The sequence below is a fragment of the Pyrgilauda ruficollis genome, unplaced genomic scaffold (genome assembly GCF_017590135.1).
Source record: "Pyrgilauda ruficollis isolate IOZ18807 unplaced genomic scaffold, ASM1759013v1 scaffold34, whole genome shotgun sequence".
In the NCBI taxonomy this organism is placed as follows: domain Eukaryota; kingdom Metazoa; phylum Chordata; class Aves; order Passeriformes; family Passeridae; genus Pyrgilauda; species Pyrgilauda ruficollis.
In genome coordinates, this window is record NW_024524822.1 from 1,566,489 (window position 1) to 1,583,635 (window position 17,147).

At 51.4% G+C, this 17,147-nt stretch overlaps 1 protein-coding gene across 7 annotated transcripts in view; it reads left to right on the top strand.

The window, feature by feature from the left end:
- Positions 1–12,374, top strand: part of NSMF (NMDA receptor synaptonuclear signaling and neuronal migration factor) — a 48,082-nt gene extending 35,708 nt beyond the window's left edge. For 6 of the 7 annotated variants that reach the window (XM_041474956.1, XM_041474961.1, XM_041474957.1 and 3 more), the window contains 7 exons: positions 319–402; positions 1,416–1,449; positions 1,983–2,053; positions 3,114–3,193; positions 4,735–4,837; positions 5,189–5,264; positions 7,047–12,305. In XM_041474956.1, coding sequence (XP_041330890.1) covers positions 319–402; positions 1,416–1,449; positions 1,983–2,053; positions 3,114–3,193; positions 4,735–4,837; positions 5,189–5,264; positions 7,047–7,144 — 546 coding nt within the window. In that variant the 3' untranslated portion in view covers positions 7,145–12,305. Of the gene's footprint in view, positions 1–318; positions 403–1,415; positions 1,450–1,982; positions 2,054–3,113; positions 3,194–4,734; positions 4,838–5,188; positions 5,265–7,046 lie in introns of all 7 variants that reach the window. The other variant, XM_041474960.1, reaches the window with a different exon arrangement.
- Positions 12,375–17,147: the final 4,773 nt, after the last annotated feature.

Consider the following 17,147-nt stretch of genomic DNA (forward strand, 5'->3'; position numbering starts at 1 on the left):
TCACTGGGATACAGCCATCCATGGTGGTGCATGAGCTGCTTCATCCTCTGTGCACCCCAGTCTCCCCTTTCCAGCCTGTTCTGGGCCCAGTGCAGCCTGAGGGCAGAGCTATGTGCTCTTGTGACACTCGGGCACTCAGCAGGCTGGGGGTGCTCTGGGCTGGAAACCTTCCCCTGGGATGTGGATAGACTGGGTTAGCTGCTACCTCGAGTCACACCTGAGACCAGCTGAGCAGGGCACTGTTTTATGGCCTTTGTGCTTCTGTCCAGACTCTACTGCCTTCTCCTCATGCTGTTGCACCTTTTTTCCCCTTTGTAGCTCATCTCTTCCAAGGTGCCCAAAGCAGAGTATGTCCCAACAATTATCCGCAGGGACGACCCCTCCATCATCCCCATCCTCTATGTAAGTACATCACTTCTGCCGTGATGACAGCACAAGTCATATAGACACTTTCTTTTTTTCCCTAGTTCCTTTTAGGGTGACTCCAAAATGCTGATGTGGTTTGGAAAAGCTATCAGGAAGGGGCTGGGAGTGTGTTGAACGCAGCTTTGGGGTCTGGGATAGCTTTGTGGGGGCTCAGGTCCAGGTGGAACAGTCAGGTGGGGTGGAAATGGCACATGTGGGCTCTGGGCTCTGCAGGCCCAGCCAAGCTGCGTGGGAGGATTGTCAAGGGAAGGCAGGAAGGCAGGACAGGCACTGCCAGGCTTAGGGCTCCTCCTTATGCTCATCCTTGGGATAAGCAGCACTCAGAGCTCAGCAGTGAACCACCAACCTCATCACCCCACGTGCAGTGGAGCATCCCTGTCAGTCATTAACTTAACTCTGACTTTTCCCTGGCAGTCTGGCCTGAGCAGGTGTCTGATACAGCAGTGAGGAGTCATGGGTTTCTTTTTCTAATCACTTAATTTGTGAGGGAATGTGAGACTGGGAGCCCAGCAAGGCCACTGTCAGTGTGCAGCAGGCTGTGCTGCTGGGGTTTAGCCTTGCTGCTCTTGTCTCTCTTCCTTGGAGGGTTGTTCAGTGGTCCTGATGACCCTGCTGTGGCAGAGGCAGCTGTGTTGGGAGTGCAGCTGTTTGTCAGCCAGCTTGGACAGGGGTAGAGCCAGAGAGTGGCTGCCAAACACGGGCAAACAGGCATTGCTGATGTTGACAGCATCTGAGGGACAGTCTGTGCTTTGGATGTGTCTGCAGGCTTCAGCTGCAAGCCTTTGAGTGGATTTGATTTTCATGGACTGTTCAGTCTTCAGCTTCTGTGCTGAAATGTGATTTAGTGTGAGGGTTACTGCTGCTGTGACCAGCAGCCATCAGTTGGTGTAAATGTGCTCTTAAAGCCTCCTTGGAATGGGATTGTGTGATTATTAGGGAGCTGGTGGAGTGACAGTGAACCTTTACATGTCTTCTCTCTTGGTTTCCAGGACCATGAACACGCCACCTTTGATGACATCCTGGGTACGTGAGTTTTACCTCCTTTTCTTATCTCCTGCCCAGTGCAAATGTAACCATCAATATTTAAGTCACTCCGCTGCCCTGTGATTCAGCTGCCACTCACAGAGTTGTTTTTGTCACCCCAGTGACCCCTGACAGTCAGTTGGTTGCTCTTGGATGTGCTGCTGTAATAAACACTCACTTCTGTGTCCTGTTATCTGTGCTAAACTCATGGTTTGTGGCAGGGAAACTGAGGCACAGGGCAGCAGGTGCCTGTTCATTGTACCTGTGGTGGGGAGTGGGAGCAGTGACGGAGGGCTGGGGCTGCTCTGGAGCTGTGGTCACTACAGAGCAGTGTCTGGTGCTGTTCCATCCTTCTCTGCCCTGTCACCTGATGACATTTCCTGCTCCCACAGCATCCTTGGCATGTACTGAGCACCCCTCAGCTCAGCTTCCTGCCCTCAGGACTAAGTGTAAAGAAATAACATTAATATTGACCTTTGTCCGTGGTTCATCTTTTCCAACATGTTTTGTTTGGTTGGTGGGTTTTTTTGCAGAGGAAATAGAGAAGAAGCTGAACATTTATCGGAAAGGCTGCAAAATCTGGAAGATGCTGATATTTTGCCAGGTACATGAAAGTTGTTAAACACTTGGGTGATTTGTTACAAATTTGTCATTTTCTGTGGGGAAAGTGACATAGAGGAACCAATATTCCAAAGTCAGCTTCCATTAAAGTGGCTGCCAAGGCACAGCTTTCACTTCCCATTTCCCAGACATGAAGCAGTCTCAAGTTGCTGTGACAGCAGGAAATCAAATCTGATTTAGTGAGGCCAAGTCAAGAGCTGGGCTGATTTTCTCAAGGAACCCCAGAAAAACCAACATCAGCACTGACCTAGAAAGGATTCCAGACACAGGGACAAGCACTTGCAGTGCCACAGTTATGGTTTCCATCCAGCTGCAGTGTGACAGTGACAGTGCTGTGTGCTGTGGGCCAGACTGGCAGGTGGCTCAGCTGGGAGCTGGAGACCAGAGGATGCAGGAGAGGGGTCAGGCTGGAGCTGTGGCTGGGACAGTCTAGGCCCTGCTGGATTTGGGAATTGCTGGGGATTTCCTTCCCAAGTTTGCTGTTCCTTGTGGTGGTCAGCTGTGGGCTTCCCCAGCAGCTGTGCCATGAGAAGTGAGGGAGGTGACCTGACCTAACTCCCTCCACGTGCCCAGTGCTGCAGAGAAGCAGCTTTGCTGCACACTGATCTGGAGATTGTGACTTACAATGTTCCTGGTGTTGTGTCAGCCTGTTCTCCTGCTGCCCAAGTCCAGTTCCTCTGCAGTGCCAGCCCTTGCCTGCTGTCCCTGCTGTGCTCAGCTGCTCCTCTGCCCACCCCCAGCATCCCCAACTGACAGGGACTTTCTTGTCTTCCCTATTACTCTCCAGCCACCCACAATAGCGTTTTAAATCTATTATCGTGCCTTTCTAGAGTGATGTGGGCACGGAACAGCAAAAGCCATGGAATCCAGCCCCCAGCACACTGCCCGTGTGTGGATGTCCCTGAACGTGTCCGCAGTGCAGGGCTGCCCTGCTCCCTTGTGGCACCTCTGGGAATGGCTGGGCAGGACAGGAAACGCATCCAGGGTTTGTTTCCCCAGGGCCTGTGCAAAGGGGTTTCCATCTGTCTGTCTGTCTCTTGCAGGGAGGCCCCGGGCACTTATACTTGTTAAAGAACAAAGTCGCCACGTTCGCCAAAGTGGAGAAGGAGGAAGATCTGATCCTGTGAGTGGCTGTGCTGTGTTCTGGGCTTGCATGGTGTTTCTCTGTTGGATTTGCTCAAATGTTTGCAGCACGTGGTGGAGCAGGAGAAGTGAAGGGAACTGGGGTGGCTTGGTTAGGGGATGAGGAGGCTGAGGAGACACTGAATAGCAGCTTACAGCTCATTCAGGGGTGACAGGAAAGGTGGCAGAGCTGAGCTCATCCCTGGAGTGCTGCAGCCCTGTCACCAGGAGATTTATTCTTATATCTGTTTAGTGTCTCTGTGGATAGGGACTGTCAAAAAGGAGGGGGGAAAAGGTATTTCTTCTACTAAAAACAGCTTTTCTGACCAGAAATGAGAACATGCACTTCCAGCCTCTGGTACTGTGATACCATTGCTAAGCTGGTGGCTATGGCAGAAATCCAGGGTGTTCCCCCACAGGTGACTCTGGCCAGGGGGAAATGGAATTTGTCTCTGCAAAGCCTGCTCAAAGTCCAGTCTGTTACTGAGGAGGCTTTTCACTAACATACCAGCCTTCAGCTGGGAGTGCTGAGCAATTTTGCTGCTCCTTGCAGAGAGTAAAGCTTTGCCTGTTTTGCTGCCTACACGCTTGTGCTGGCTCAAGCTTGCTTGGCTAACAGTGCCTGGCTGTGGGGGAGAGGATGTACACCAACCTGTTCCTACACAACTTTTTGTTGGCATGAGAACTGAGTATTAAAATCAACATCTGCTCAGCAATCTCGTGCCTGGCACTGGCTGTGAAATTCTCCAGCACGTGTGCACATCCACGATTCTGAGCACATCCCAGGCATAGCTGCTCCCAAGCTGATAAATCAGGGATCTGCAGGAAGCTGTGAACACACAGCTGAAAGCTGGGGAGCTTGGAAGTCCATGTCTCCATCCAACTTGCTTGCTTCTGGGAGGCAGTGCTGAGGAAAGCTGAGGCTGAAGTCTGGTTGGAACACCCGTGGAGGAATTTCTGGGCTTACAGCCCCCCAAAGTTGCTCCAGCCCTCTGCCCAGGGGAGGGGGTTGTGTTTCACATCGCTCAGGCACCAAGTGCCTGGTCACAGTCACTGCACTACAAGGGGGGTGACTGTGGGCAGCACCAAGCACGGGCTCACATGGAGCTGCCTGGGCTGTATTGGCTCACTCAGAACAATCTCTCCAGCTGTTCCCTGCTGATTTCATGCCCTGGAAATGAACCAGAAAGGGCAATTGTTGATAGAAATGGGAGAGAGGAAGCTGGAGGGAATGCTTGGTGAAACTGTCACTCCAGAAGCACTTCTGGGGGACTTTGCTGCCTTCTCCTCACCTTGGAGCTCCCTTGGCTCGATGGGCTGCTCCTCCTTCTCTGCCACATGACTTGGACCTGCTCCTCAGGCCCTGGCTCTCCTCCTGTTCTTCCTTGTCTGAGATCCAATGTCTCTTCCTGAGCAGTTTCCTGCCCAGGACACAAACCTTGGGCCCTATCTGAGTGCTGTGTACACACATCCTTGGCATTACTCATGCCTATGAGGAGAGATTTTTTTTTTTTTTTTAATGATGTGTTCTGTTTTTTCCAGCTTCTGGAAGAGGTTGAGCAGGCTGATGAGTAAAGTCAATCCTGAACCAAATATCATCCACATCATGGGCTGCTATGTTCTTGGAAACCCCAATGGGGAGAAGGTAGGAGCTTGTGGGTCACCCCTGGAATGTCTGCTGGACCCAGAGTCACCCTGGGAGCTCTAAACCTGCCTCTTCTGCTGGCTGGGAACATGCTGGCTGTCCTGTGGGAGCTGTGGGTGGGAGAACCCCCTGGATGTGGGGCAGGGGAGGAAGGATTAGTGATGTGTAGGACAAATAACTGAAACCTTTGAGGAGAGGAGTTATTGAAAGCACTTGGCTTATTTATTTACTGGTGAGATAGATGTTTTAAAGGACATGGGAGGAAGGTTTTCCAGAACAAAGATGGGCAATTGTGGGTGCTCAGAGTCATCACTATTTTCAGCTGTTAACTCTGGTATGTTTTCCTTTTAGCTATTTCAGAATCTGAAAAACTTAATGAATCCTTATAGGGTTGCCTTTGAGTCTCCACTTGAACTATCAGCTCAAGGTAATTTTTTTCCTGTATTAAGACACACACACCCCTTGCTAACCAGTCTGCCTCCTTTGGGGGGCATCTTCATGAAAAGCAGTTTTGACTGCCTTAAGTCCTGCCATGGTCTTTGTTTTGCTTGTAACCACCGTGTGTAGTTCAGCTGCTGCCCCTTGCTTTCCCCTTGCAGTTCCTGCATATATTCACATTTCAAATGCCCTGTTTGTTGTGCCTGAGGCCTCTCCAAGGGTCCTGGCAATGCAAAGGAGACAGCTTTCCAGGCTGAGTGTAGGAAAATCCATCATTATTAGGGCATGAGGAGTCTGTGGGGGAAATGCACATGGAGCAGAACCTTTTCTGTGGCCAGGTGTGCTGGGATCTCTTCTCTAGAGCTCAAACCACTGGCACCAAGTGAATTGTATCAGTAACCAACTGGGATATGGCCCATCAGAGCCATTCTACAGCTCAGCCTGCTGGCCCTTTTCCCTTTTTTTCCTGTATCTCAGGATATTTCAAGAAGCTACAGGATTTTTCCTTTTCAATGTCAGTAATTCACAGTGCAGTTTCACAAGTGACAGATTCTGAATTTGCCCATGTTCTTTTATCTTTACTGTAGTTCTTGGCTGATGAAGCCATGCAGGATTTAGCTATAGGCACTTCTGTGCTGCCCACAGCTCTGGTCTCAGCACTGATGGGTTTTCCTTACCTCCCTTCACCCTCAGGAATGTGCAGGAGTTGAGCACGTTGGTGCTCAATTGTGCAGAGTTCACAAAACACAGAGATGCAGAGATCACAGAGTCACAGGCTGGTTTGGGTTGGAAAGGACCTTAAGGATGCCCCAGCTCCAGCCCATCCATGGGCAGGGACACGTCCCTCCAGCCCAGCCTGTTCAGTTTCCTGTGCCTGATCAGTTCAGCTGCACACGGTGCCTGCACAGGAGCAAACATGCTGGGATGTGTTCAGGAGCAGCTTTCAGGGAAATTCCCAGGTTTGTGGGCAGCTCAGCAGGCCAGGCAGTGGGTTCTGTGTGCAGGCATTAGAGCAGCTGAGCTTTCAGGAAGCTGGGCTGAAGAATACGTCTGAATTTATCCCCTTGATCAGTCTGGGACGTACTAAGAGTGTACCCTTGTAATCCTTTGCAAAGTCATCTAAAACTAATCTTAATCAGGCCTCACAAATGAAAATCCCCTCCTTGAGCCCTGTCTGAGTGCAGGGTTGTTTGCCCTTGTGTTGTCAAATGCACCTCCTGGCTGCCTGTGAGATCCCGTTCAATCAGAGGGGCTGGGGGGCACAGCTGGCACTGGTGTGTGCTGTGAGCTCATTGCTGGGAGCACAGACAGGAGCAGGACAGGGATGGCCTGGTCATTAAAAAGAAAACCGCGTATTTTTTAATTTGAATTTTCAGTGTTAATTATTTTTAGTGTTTCTTTACAAGGAGTTAACTCTTGGTTTACAGCCCCTGAAGTCCCTGTGCCTCATGCAGGCTGTGGCTGATCATGTCCAGCCCCCAGCTCTCCTCAGCCCTCAGAGCAGAGAGGTCAAAGTCTGGAGACAGACTTTGTGCTCAGTTCCTGCCCCCAGGAACAAGCCCTGCCAAGGGATTACAGGGAGCTGTTCATGGTTGAGGCGATCTGAAAAGATGTTTGGCTCTCACGGGCCCCTCCACGTGCCCAGTGTCAGCGTTTGCCATGGATGGGTCCCTGTGCCACGGCTGGGCTGGGGGTTTGTGCTGCTGTGTGCTGTCACCTCTCCCTGGTGCTCCTTTCAGGGTGTGACCCCTCTGCCTCATTTCACTTCTAGGTAAGCAAATGATTGAGACTTACTTTGACTTCCGCCTTTACCGCCTCTGGAAGACCCGCCAGCACTCCAAACTGTTGGATTACGATGACATTTTATGAGCTGGAGAAGACTTTGCAAGAGGAAGCTCATCACCAGTGTCCAAGAAGTCATGCTTTATTGCAGAGAGACTTTTTTATTGGCACAGGGAGCCCTTCACAGCCCTACGGGAGGCAGCAGTGCTAAAGGGAGGGAAGGAGGAGCCCTCGGAAGTGTCGGCAGGAAAAGTCTCCTGGGCCAAGAGAGACTGGAGGGAAGGGGGTGACAGTGACACCTCGCTGGCCTCAGTCCGAGCCGTGGGGCCTCTGGAGGAGCTGTGGGAAACGAGGACAGGATGGAGTTCCTGGCAGAACTGAGCTGTTTTGGGTCAGAATGGGCCAGATTTGATTCCAGGTCCTTTTAAAGACTTTTGAAGCTCAGGTTTTCTTACAAAAAAACACAAACCCAATTAACCCATGCACTACAGCGAAGAAGTCACCAGAGCACAGAGGGAGCAGGGGGTTGTCCTGGTGGGACTTTCTGTGCTGGGAGTCCTGGAGAGCAAGGATGCTCTCTCCTGCTCCTGCAAGCTTAGAGCAAGATGATCCCGTTTCCATGTGAATATATACTGGGATATAGAATTGAAATCTTCTTTTTGTTTGTTTGTTTTGTTTAATAGAAAATAAGTGCAATTTTTATAGCGAGGGAGGGGGTAAAATCCCTCCTGATATTTAATTAGTTAAAAATAACACACCATAACCAATAGATGAGGTATTTTTGGTCTGCTTGAAAATATATTCAGAATGGTAATATATCTTCTGTAGACATATTTAATCACCAGCAAACATGGTTTTAACATAAGTTAGCAGACCCTGCATGTCTGCTGCATTGGTTTGGTTCCTTTCAGAGTAGCTGTGCTGCACTACCTGTACGTGCTCTCACGAATGTGTAGTTCTCCTCCAGTTAGCCACAACTTCTTTCTATTTTGCTGCTTGCAAAACTATGGAACTTTAGTTTTGCTGAAATACTTTAGGTTAGAAACACGGGACCTGGCTGGGAAGCCTCCGTCAGGCTCGCTTTGGTATAAAAAATAATTAGAAATTAATAGCCATGGTAATTAATTGTTCATGCCGGTGTTTTGCTGTGTGTTGGGAGAGGAGCTCTCTTCCTGTGTGGAGACCCCTCTGAGGGGGCTGAGCACTGAGGCATTCGGCAGAAATGCTTCTGGAGGGACACAGCACAGGCTTGGAGCATGAGTTTGACTCTTTGTTCACTTGATTGCCAGTTGTTTGTGCATAACCCACCCCTTTTCCCCTGACCTGTTTCTTGGTCTGAGCTGCTCAGCTCCTTCCTGTGGAGGACAGAGAAAACCCTAAGCTCTGTCAGAGCAGCCTGAGAGCCCAGGTCTGTACTTCATATTTGATGGTACCTTTTGGAATCTATTTATTTTTGTTTGGTTGGGTTAGGGGGTGCTTTTTTGGTTTTGGGAATGGGGCTTTTTTCACATTCTACTGTCCTTTCAGAGGACAAATAGTACTTAAGAGTCTGTGTAGGTCACTGGCAATTCTGGGAGGTGACACAAGTTATTTCTTTTACAAGCAAAGGAAGTAACAGGGAAGGATTACCTTATTTTCCTGATTTCCTGGTATCTCGAATTTATTGATTGTGAAGTGAAGGAAAATACATGTACAAATCTTCTTTTAACTACTTACAAAGAGAACTTGGTGTTCTGATCTGTAGAGTCCTCCTTCCCCTGTGCCATACCCGTGGTTGTGATTTTGGGGAGTAGGTCCCTGGCTAGAACTGCTGAACCCTTGACATTTAGAGCAGTTTTATAGCAAAACTTTTGAAGAAATAATGTACATACAGTAAGGAGAGGAATGGGTGGAGAGAGGTAGTTTGAAGTCACTGAAAGCCACACAGACAGGTGTGGGCTGGTGCCTCCCCCAGGTTGGGAGCTTTGGTAGCCACGTCTCATCCCTGGACTCAGTCAGGTTTGCCAGACTTACAGCGAAGGGGAGAGCAGGCACCAGTCTGTAGCTTTTGGAAGAAAATGCCAGATGTAAAAGAAAACCCAAAATTTATGCCAATTACTGTTTTAACATTGGAGCTTCCACCAGCTCTGCGGTGAGAGGTGGGAGCCAGAGGTGCAGTGAAAGCACAAAGTCATGTTATCTGGAGAAGGAAATGGTTGTGGGAGGATTAAAATGCTGACACAAAACTCTCTCCCTTTTTGACCCTTTCACCTCCTAACTGGAGACAGACAAACTGTTCTTCCTTTCTCAAATCCCAATTCAGTGAACTTGGTAGCATGAATGTAGCATTGTGCAACTGTTGAAAATCTTATTTAACCCCCAAAGGGCCCATTTATGTATCCACTTGAGTGATTTCTCTGTAGAATTGTTGTATATCCTCACTGACCACTTGTAGTACTTGGGGTGCAAAGTAGAAGGTAGATTGTACAGTAATTTCTGTGTTGGAATTGACACTATGGACTGTTCTCCTGGTGCAGTTTATGGGATGTGACAACTGATGAATGCATTTCCCTCCAAAGATCTATATTCCTGATAGCTTGTGATGTTTATGACATGAACATATTTTTTCCTTTGTAGCATTCATATGCCTAAAGAGATGAAATTCTCTCAGAGCTGTGACTGGAATAGAGTTGTGATGTTTGATGTCTGTATGCAGCAGCGTCCTTGGAGTTAACCGCTGGTGACAGAGAAAAACACTTTTCTTCCCCTTTTTCACTGGTGGAGTTTTTCTGGTGGCTGCTGGGAAAGGAAGGGGTCAGCAGAGGCAAATAAAAATTGCAATTATTTAAACTTTAGAGGTAAAAATAGAGCCTGAAACTTCCTCAGTGAGACCAGCTTGTAAAGGATGAGCCCAGCATGGTCCCAGCCAGGACAGCTCCAAGGCCCCTGTGTTCCTCACCCCCTGTGCTCCTGCAGCATCCCCTGGGGGTTCCGGGGCTCCCCCAGCACCCTGCCCGGGGCAGCTGTGGCTGCTGGGCACATCTGCCATTCCACTCCTACCTGTTCCTTCAGCTCTCAGCACCCTGCTCTCGGGGTGTGTCTGAAACCGGTTCTCTCCTGTGCCGCCGGCAGTTCCGTGTGCCTGGGCTGGGTGAGGGGTGAGCAAAGAGCAGCTCCATCCCACCAGGGAACTGCTGCTGCTCTGTGCTCTGGAGCTGCCTTTAGCAGGGGCAGGAGAGTGGTTCACTTGGTGGTTCACAAGTGGTTCACACCTGGTTCACTTGAAGAGAAGCAGATTAAAGCCAGATGACTGAGCTGGGTGCCAGCCCTGGCTGTTCACCAGCCACGGCTGGGGTTTGTGCTGCCCTTGCTGGAGGCAGTGTTGGATGTGACCCCCCGGCCCTTGCCTGGGTAGATGTGTTATCACACCTGTTAAATGTGATAAATGCCTTATGGCCCGAGCTGGCAGTGTCACCTCCAGGAGAGGAGAGGGGCCAGGAAGGGTCTCAGCTGTCCCAGCCCTGCTCCTCAGGCTGGCTCAGTGCTGGGAGTGCCCCGAGGATGTTCTCTGGTGCCTGCAGGGAATGTTCACTCAGCGGGAGAGGCCTGAGGGATCATAGGCTCTGTGGATGTGGCACTTTCAGAGAGGCTTTTCTCTTTTCCTCTTGTGTGGCTGGGAAGGAAAGGGAAGAAGAAAATTCAAGTTACCCATGGGATATAGAAATAGGTAGAAACAGATAAACCTTTTTGCACCTCTGCTCATGCTGCAGCCACCAGCTTCCCTTTGCAGCTGACCGCCAGGCCTGGGGCGGGAAACACGAATTCCTAGATAATCCCTTCCAGTGTTAAAAAAAAAAAAAAAAAAAAAAAACCAGAAAAATCCTTGTAGCTCCAGCAAAACATCTCACTACAAAAGGTACCCAGCCAGCTCATCCTGCCCATGTGAGGACTCTGCTGTGGGATCCCACCTGCTCCCACCTCTGGAGCCATCAGAGCCAGTGAAGGGGCTCGGCCTCTGTGCAGGAAACTCCAGGAAGGAATTTATTCTTCATTCCTCAGCCTGGGCTTGCTGCCTGGAGCTCAGCACAGGGTTCCTGCTTCCAGTGGTATGTCCATGTGCTCCTGTGTCCTCACCCCCAGGCTCTGTCCCCAGCTCTGGGGGATGCTCCCTGTGCAGGGAGGGGTGAGCTGGGATGTGGTGTCCGGCTGTGTGAGCACTGCTCGGGATCCTGGCCCAGAGCCACCCCACAAACGGCTCCTGCTGCTCCTGCCTTGCTGACCTGTGCCTGGCAGTTCCTGTTCCCAGCTCTGCTGGCAGGGCTGCTCAGCACCCTCAGCAGCACAAGTGGGCTTGGCTAGAGGAATGGAAAATGCTGGTTATAAACAGCCAGACTGGCAGGATCTGGGACCGTGTCCTTAATCCTGGCCCCATTCTTAATCCCACGGGAGGTGGAATGCCAGGCTTGCTCTGCTCTCTTGGTCTAAATGTAAACATTCAGCCTCTCACAAGCTGGTTTGAGTCACACTTGGATATTATTCATGTCTTAGTCCAGGATAAGATACGTTACTGTGTGAGTGAGAAAATCCTTCCAGGGCCCTTCCAGTTGGCACCTGCTGGCAGAGCCCTCCACCAGGGATGTGCTGAGCCATGCCCTCCTTCCCGGGGAGCTGGGCCCCACTGCCAGGTGGGCTCAGGTAAAGCTCAGCTCAGGTCAAGCTGAATTGCTGTGTGCTCTGGGTTTTGCTGTGCTAGTCCCTGGAGCTGGGGACAGCCCTCCTGAGGATCCCAGTGCCCTCCCAGGGGCTATTGAGTGGTGATACCATTTTCCACATCATCTGTAAAGACTCTGTGATCCTGTATTTTGTCCCACTGACTACAGCCTATCCCTGGCTTTCTGCATCTTCCATGGAAGTGCTTTTTAACTCTCATTCTGGAAACACAAGCCAAAGTCAACTGGAAACCTTTACTGGCAAGTCAGCCAGCTTGTTAATGATCTCCTCTGTGGCAGCTGAGGGTGTAAATGGGTGGTTTAAGGGCCCTGACCCTGATTGGGATCACTGTTATTCCCAGGTGATCCTGCTGTGTCATGGGCACAGTGAATGGTATGATAACCTCTTGTTGGGGCAGTGCATGATCTATCAAAGAGCACCGGGAACCAGCAGCAGCTTTGGTTCAGAAATAACTTCAGCCCAATTTACTGCCAGTCAGTGTGAGAAATGTAAAGACTGAAAGGAATAAACATTGTGGACAATAAATGTAAAGAATCCATCTGAAGAGAAATGGCATTGCTTTTTTCCATAAATGTTTAGTAAATATTAAAGAACTAATGCAACCTAATAATTTTTTCACAGTATTGTATTGCTTTTACAGTATCCATAAAAGTGACATAGGTAAGGACAGATAAGACCCATCACAGGTTGTTGCCCTGTGTTCCGAGAATTGGGGTAATTACTCAATTCTTTGGGCATTCCAAGCTTCCTTATCTCAGCATCCCAGTGGCCTGGTGATAATCACAGCAGGAGTGCCCTGCAAACCTTTAGCAGGAGGAACCTCTCCACCTGCACTGCTGGGCTGAGAGAGACCCCCAAGCACCCGATGGAGCCACGTGCTGGTCCCGTGTCCCCAGGCGCTGGTCCCGTGTCCCCAGGCGCTGGTCCTGTGTCCTGGGGTGGCCCCTGCTGTGCTTTTTCCCCTCTCTACAGCCTCACCCTCAGACACAGCCCGTGCCCTGCTCCCACTCTCCTCCCAGGGCTGCAGGGATGTGTTGGGCTGTACCTGGGTGACTGAGCTGCTGCTGAGGCTGTGGACTGCTCGCTGGACCAGGGACTGGTCACTGCCACCATCCCCTGGTCTCTAGCTCAGGACAGCTCAGATGCACGTTGAATGGATTCAAAAAGCTTGAGTAAAAAGTGGGGGATTATGAGATAATTGGTTTCTAATTTGTATTTTTAGTGCTAATTTTCCATTGCAGTAATACCGACCCACCTACAAGGTACTGTAAAGGTGGAGCTGGTATAGAGCTGGGAATTCAAGGACAGGGATCTTTGCCCTTAGCTTTGCAGTGCCCTAAAAACCTCAGAGATAAACACAGCCAAGTGAGGCCCCTGAGCAGGGATCCTGCTCCCTGCTGTGCCCCTGTGCTCAGACCTGACTTTGCTGGGGGTTCAGGTGGGGGTGGCTGAAGGAACCCAGCGGGTTTGGTGTTCCCCATCCCAGGGAACCGGGCTGGAGTTGTACCCAAACATGCTGAACGGGCTGTAGCTTTTCTGCTGTGCATTTCCTGTTGTTCTTTAATAACACTATTCCTGGAACTGGGGTGACTTCAGTTGTGATACCAAGCAACAACACAACCTTAGCTCTCAAGGGCTGGGAGCCAGCACCCTTTTGGGATCTTTTTCCCCTTGGAGTTCTGGCACCAGTTTTCATTTCCAGCTCCCTTTGCTTCTGCAGAGAGGGGACACCAGCAGCTTTCTGAACAGAAAACTCAGTGCCTGAGTAGCAAGGAGAAAAGGAAACAGTGACAATGGGTCTGGTAAATGTGGAGATGGAGAGATTATGTCCAGTAATGTCCCTAAACTCTGAGATGATTGAGCAAGTTTCTTTCACCAAGCAAGTTTCTTTCACCTTTCACAGAAAAAGAAGCAACATTATCAAAATAATGGAGGGGAGCCCCAGACCACTTCAGTGGAATTGATCAGCGGACAAACCTTGCAAAGATAAACCACTCTGCTGATTCTGCCTCTGCTCTCTGTGGAGTTTGGAGGGAGCTGACAGCGTCCTGCTCCTTTCCCAAGCCCAGCTGGAGTGCAGGGCAGTGTGGCTGCACACAGACCTGCCCAGCACGTCCGGGCACTCGGAGCCCTCCTTGCTCTCCCATCCCAGCAGGAAGCTGAAGGCACAGCAGGGCCAGAAGGAGCTGGAAATGCTGGGCCCAAGAGAGCCCTGGGGTTGGAGAGCCCAACCTGGGACATGCTGGTTTGGGGCCAAAGTGGTCATGAGGCAAATGGGGAGTTTTGAAAACAAAGACTGTGCTCTCCCAGGTCTCAGTGGGCCCTGGAGCAGCAGGCTGGCTCCTTGGAAAAGTGAGAAGGAGGTTACAGTGACACCAGCGCCCTTGCTGTGGTTTCTGGCAGCTGCTGCTCCCCAGGGCTGGGGCCAACCCTGCCTGACTCAGGAGCCCTCTGCCATCTCTGCTGCCTCGGTTCCTCTGGGGCTCTGCTGCTTTGTGTGGGATAAGCAGGCCTCGAGTACACAAATGTTTCTAGGGCTAAAGACATGATTTAATAAAAAGAGACATTTCTGGGAAAGCTGGTTTTTTCTCATTTGTTATTGTTGTTGTTGTCGTTCTCTGGCTGAGTTTTTAAACCAGGAAATGGCACCTGGCAGATGCTGTGTGAGGGAAATGAGGTCTGATGAACCTGTGGTGCAGGTGAGGGACCTACAGGCACCAGGCACCTCTGCATGGCAGCGGCTGAACACACAGGAGCAGAGCTCACGAGGGACAAGAGACCCAGGTGCAGCTAAAAGGGGAGGAAAGCAAAAAAATCCTGATAATTTAAACAAGGGACCATCTGAGAGCTGCAAATCCAGTCATGGGGATAGGACAGAGATAGCTCAGAGTGATTCAGGTTCCAGCAGCATGCGGCTTAGTGAGCATGGGGTGCTAAGGAATTTCGAGTGCATTAGGGATTGTGCCTCTTCCTGGGAGGAAGGCTAATCCCTGAGCACCCTCCCAGACACAGAAACAGGGCCCTGGAGAAATCCAAGGGAGGTTAAAGGCCTGGTAATCCCCCTGGGGAAAAGAGACCGGCTCCAAAACAGCAGGTCCCCAGGAGGGCAGAAGGCAGTGAATGAATTCTGCTAAACCACTTTCTCTCCCACGGGCCTGTTTAAGTGAACTGCCACAGGGAGCAGCCCTGGCTTGAACTCCCAGCTGCAATTTCCCCCTTATCTCCAATGCTGACAGTCACCTGCACGATCATCTTCCGACAGACGTGGTAACTGCAGCCCCTCAGCACAAAGAGAAACAGGCTGGACAGCTCTGTCATTTGAGCCATTTTTCTGCAGCCCTGGGATCTCAGCCTCCGTTTCTCCATCCTCCCCATTTGGGGATATTTTCCATGTGCCACCACCACAGTGAGGTGGGACGTGCCATATTCACCTCAGCTGCGTGACAGATGACAGAAATCACCTTTAATCCCTTACCACCCACTGCACAGCCTTGTGGCACCTCTGGTGCCTGGAGGGCCTGGTGCCCAGAAAGATGGTATTGATTGCTTATCCTTTATCTTGGAACCATTCCATGTGTCCTGGTTTTAAATCTGCACCATGAGGTACAAAGTCAAATTTGCTGGAGAGGCCCAGTTACAAGGGATTACTTTTCCTTATTGCTTCTTCCCTCTCCCTTGGTGCTGTTACAGGCAGTGGGTGATGGACACAAACTGGAGTGGGCGCTGTGCAGGGCCCTGCTCTCTGCCTGTCCCCTCGTCCCCTGGCTGTACTTGGGGCTGTTCCTCAGACCCAGCCGCTGTCGTGCTGTATGTGCCACCTCCTCTTGCAGCTCCACAGCCGCATCAGCCGTGCCCCGCTCTGTCGGTGCCCCGCGGTGGCACTTTGCCATCACAGCCTCTCTGTGATCACAGCCAGCGCTGGCCCCTGTCATCATCACACCTGGGTTTTGTAATCGAGCATTCCCTCTTGTGCCAAAATACCAGCGGGATTCCCGAGAGCCTCCTGGGACCAGCACCGGGCACTCCGCCGGGGTTCCCCGCGGGTGTAAACACAGCGGAGCGGGGGATTAGCTCCAGGGCACTGCTTGCCGGCCAAATTTCACTGCCCAGCCCTTGACACTGTTTCACTGACTCAGCCGAGGCTTGGAGCAGTTGACAGAAATGATAGAAGGCTCTCAAATCCTGACTGGCAGGGGAGGGGATGAATAATGGTTGGATTCATTGTTTTGTTCTAAAGGCAGGCGGGCATGCAGTGAAACTAGCAGATGTCAGGTTCAATGTCCACAAAAGGAGGCGTTTTCTTTGCGCCAGGTGCAGCAAAACTGTGTGGGATTCATTATTTCAGGATTTACGGGCTTTACACAGGCTCAAAAGCCAAGGAGACAACACCACGAAAGAGAAATCCATTGAGATCTCCGAGCACAAAGGCACATTGTTGGCTCTGGACGTGCCTGAGCCATGAGTCACCAGAGGCGGGGAAATGTCTCTACCCGCTTGCTCCGCTCTTTATCCTCAGCCCCGGGCACCCGCTGTGGCCCGGCGAGGGCTGGAGGCAGATGGAGCGTGATGGACCTGTGCTTGAGGGAGTACGGCAGGTCATGCGTGAGCCTCACATCGCCCCGGAGTTATTTGAGGTGAACGGCGCGGAGCTGCCTCCTCCCCAGAGCGCCGCTCCGCAGCAGCGCAGCTCCGCGGGGCACACACCCGGCACGGGCAGCTGCGGCAATAAAAGCTATTTCCAGTGGTATCATTTCCAGGTCTCGTTTGAAGAGGGTGCGATTGCTCTGTTGTGGCTCGGGAGCGCAAAGGTAGGAGCCTTATCAGCAGGATCCGGAGCTGCTCCCGTAAACACACCTGTGCTTTCGGCTCCCGGCGGGCGCAGCCGCCCGTGCTGGGCGCGGCTCGGGGACCTCCCCGAGTCCTGCCCAAAGGTAATTTTATGTCACGGCGTGCCGTGGCCCCCGAGTCTCCCAGGCGAGGCTTTGGGAGGCGTGGGAAGTGCTGCGCTGCCGAGAGAGATCGTTTCCTGATTGCACACACTTCCCAAAGACACCTGCGGGCGGCTGATAACAGGCGCTGACTGGAAATAACGCCGCGGCGGCACTTTTGTGCCCAACAAGTGGCTGCCAATGAATCACTGAATCACAGAATAGCTGGGGTTGGACGGAACCACTGGCGATCGTCCAGTCCAGCCCCCTGCCTAGACAGGGTCACCCGGAGCAGGTGACACAGGAACGCTTTCAGGTGGGTTTGGGATGTCCCCAGAGAGGGAAGAATCCACGACCTCCCTGGGCAGCAAAGAACAGCAAAATGGGAAAAGTGTTCTCCCGCTCTGCTGCCATGTGCCATGGAAAACTCCACTTGTGTCCAATCAGAGCTC